Source organism: Octopus bimaculoides, chromosome 4 (assembly GCF_001194135.2).
Source record: "Octopus bimaculoides isolate UCB-OBI-ISO-001 chromosome 4, ASM119413v2, whole genome shotgun sequence".
NCBI lineage: Eukaryota > Metazoa > Mollusca > Cephalopoda > Octopoda > Octopodidae > Octopus > Octopus bimaculoides.
Window position 1 is genome coordinate 112580544 of NC_068984.1, and position 2340 is coordinate 112582883.

The window sequence follows — 2340 nt, forward strand, 5'->3', positions numbered from 1 at the left end:
GTTTGTTTGTTTGTCTGTTTTTAGGCGTTGAACAAAAAGGAACACAAGGGCTGTGAGAGTCCAGAACCAGATCATGAACAATACATGCTGGGACCGCGCTCAGAGGAGAAATATGGCCGCATCAACGAGGAATACGCAAGAGTCATGCAACAGAACTCCATACGGGTAAGTCAACAAAGCTCCTACTCTGATGATATTCCTTTGTACTTCCAATCCAGATGCTGCCATCAACAGACGACCGATACATGTAATCTTAGCTAGTTAGGTTCAGTCTTCAACATTGAATGTTCAAGGCTGAGGTGTGGCTTTGGTGTGGAAGCTCGCATGGTGCTATGCTCTACAGCAGTCACAGAGTTTAAATCTTGTAGCTGATGTTATAATATTCCAGCATTGTCCTGCCGTAGTGTTTCTGTCATATATACATATGATGGATTCTCTTATCATCCACAACAAATAGGGGTTCAGTAAAAGAAAGCGGTAATCATGTTCTATGGACATGCATGTGTCTCTTGAGGCCTGTTGGTGCCTTGCAAACGTTTTTTTGGCAAATGGAACAGGTTAAGGATTCAGTTTGCTCGAGTGCTCGTGGATCATTTACTATATGTTTTTCTAGAGTAGATGGCAAAGCCTGCTTTACTCTGCCACAAAACCACAACAAAAGTAAAGTAAAGCTACCTTTACGAGTCGTAACGACTCATAAGAGTTTGTTTCCCAGTCTCATGGGCGGTGTCTGCTGAAGACATGCATAAGCTCGAAAGAAATTAAGCTAGTATGATCCGCTGGATGTGTAATGTCAGTGTGCACACACTCAGAGTGTAAGCACCCCAAGAGAAATGTTGGACATAAGAAGCATCAGATGTGGTGTGCTGGTATGGTGATGTGCTGCATATGGATGAGGAGAGCTGTGTGAAGAAGTGTCACTCCCTAACAGTGGAAGGAACCCGTAGAAGACATGAGATGAGATGGTGAAGCATGACCTTCGAACGTTGGGTCTCACAGAGGCAATGATGAAAGACCAAGACCTCTAGAGATATGCTGTGATTGAGAAGAGCTGGCAAGTAAAGTGAGATTGCAGCTGTAGCCAACACCAGTGTCGCATAACCAGCCGACTTAAAAAAGTACCTTTGGATTGTCAGGCAACATGCTGTGCTTGAGGTGACCTATTGAGTCATGAAAATCAAAATCAAATGGAAATTGTAGTTGTGGCCAATGCTGGTGCTGCCTGGCTGGCTCCCATGCTGGTGGCACGCAATAAGCACCATTCATGCATGGATCATTGCCAGTGCTGCCTGGCTGGCTCCCCATGCCGGTGGCATGTGAAAAGCGCCATCTGCACGTGCTCAATGCCAGCCCCCTTGCCTTGACTGGCTTCTGTGTTGGTGGCACATAAAAAGCACCATCCGAAAATGGCCAATGCCAGTGCCACCTGACTGGCACCCGTGCTGGTGGCATGCAAAAAGCACCCGCTACACTCTTGGAGTGGTTGGTGTTAAGAAGGGCATCCAGCTGTGGAAACATTACCAGATCAGATTGGAGCCTGGTGCAGCCTCCTAGCTTGCCAGTCCTCAGTCAAACTGTCCAACCCATGCCAGCATGGAAAACAGACGTTAAACAATGTTGATGATGATGCGAAACATGGAGTAGATAAAATAGGGGACAACTGATGAAGGGAATGTTCTTTATGCTGTCTGTTTTGTTCCTCTATTTGTTTCTTCTATTTGTTTCCTTTATTTGTTTCTTTCGTTGTTCAAAAAAAAAGTTTGTTTTCTATGTTTTTGTTTTTATGTTCTCGTTTCTCATTTTGTTCATGTTTTTTTGAAGTCCTGTACCCATATATGCATTTATATATACATATACATGCAGTTATGTACATGTATGTATATATGCATATATTTATATATTATTTATATATATATATATATATATCTGAGTGGTTGGCGTTAGGAAGGGCATCCAGCTCTGCCAAATCAGATTGGAGCCTGGTGTAGCCATCTGGTTTCACCAGTCCTCAGTCAAATCGTCCAACCCATGCTAGCATGGAAAGCGGACGTTAAATGATGACGATATGCATATATACACACACACACACACGTGTGTGTGTGTGTGTGTGGTGGTAGATTTCCTGTCGTAGATGACAGATGATGGATTTGCAATTTCTTGCTGACCAACCTGACCTGTCCAAATGATTTGTTTATAAGGATCAAATGTTTGAACTGTACAACAGCTCACTCCATCAAATCAACGTTGGCTGGTCAGGTGTACAGTGAGCCAAACATCGGATGTTGAAATCATTGCAGAAAAACATCAAATGTGCATGTTTATATATATATATATATATAT

The 2340-nt window shown here is 43.1% G+C and overlaps 1 protein-coding gene across 3 annotated transcripts in view; it reads left to right on the forward strand.

The window, feature by feature from the left end:
• LOC106878542 (myocyte-specific enhancer factor 2C) overlaps nt 1-2340 on the forward strand; it is a 350263-nt gene that overhangs the window by 324454 nt on the left and 23469 nt on the right. For all 3 annotated transcript variants that reach the window (XM_052967356.1, XM_052967355.1, XM_052967357.1), the window contains one exon: nt 25-165. In XM_052967356.1, the coding sequence (XP_052823316.1) occupies nt 25-165 (141 nt within the window). The remainder of the gene's footprint in view (nt 1-24; nt 166-2340) is intronic.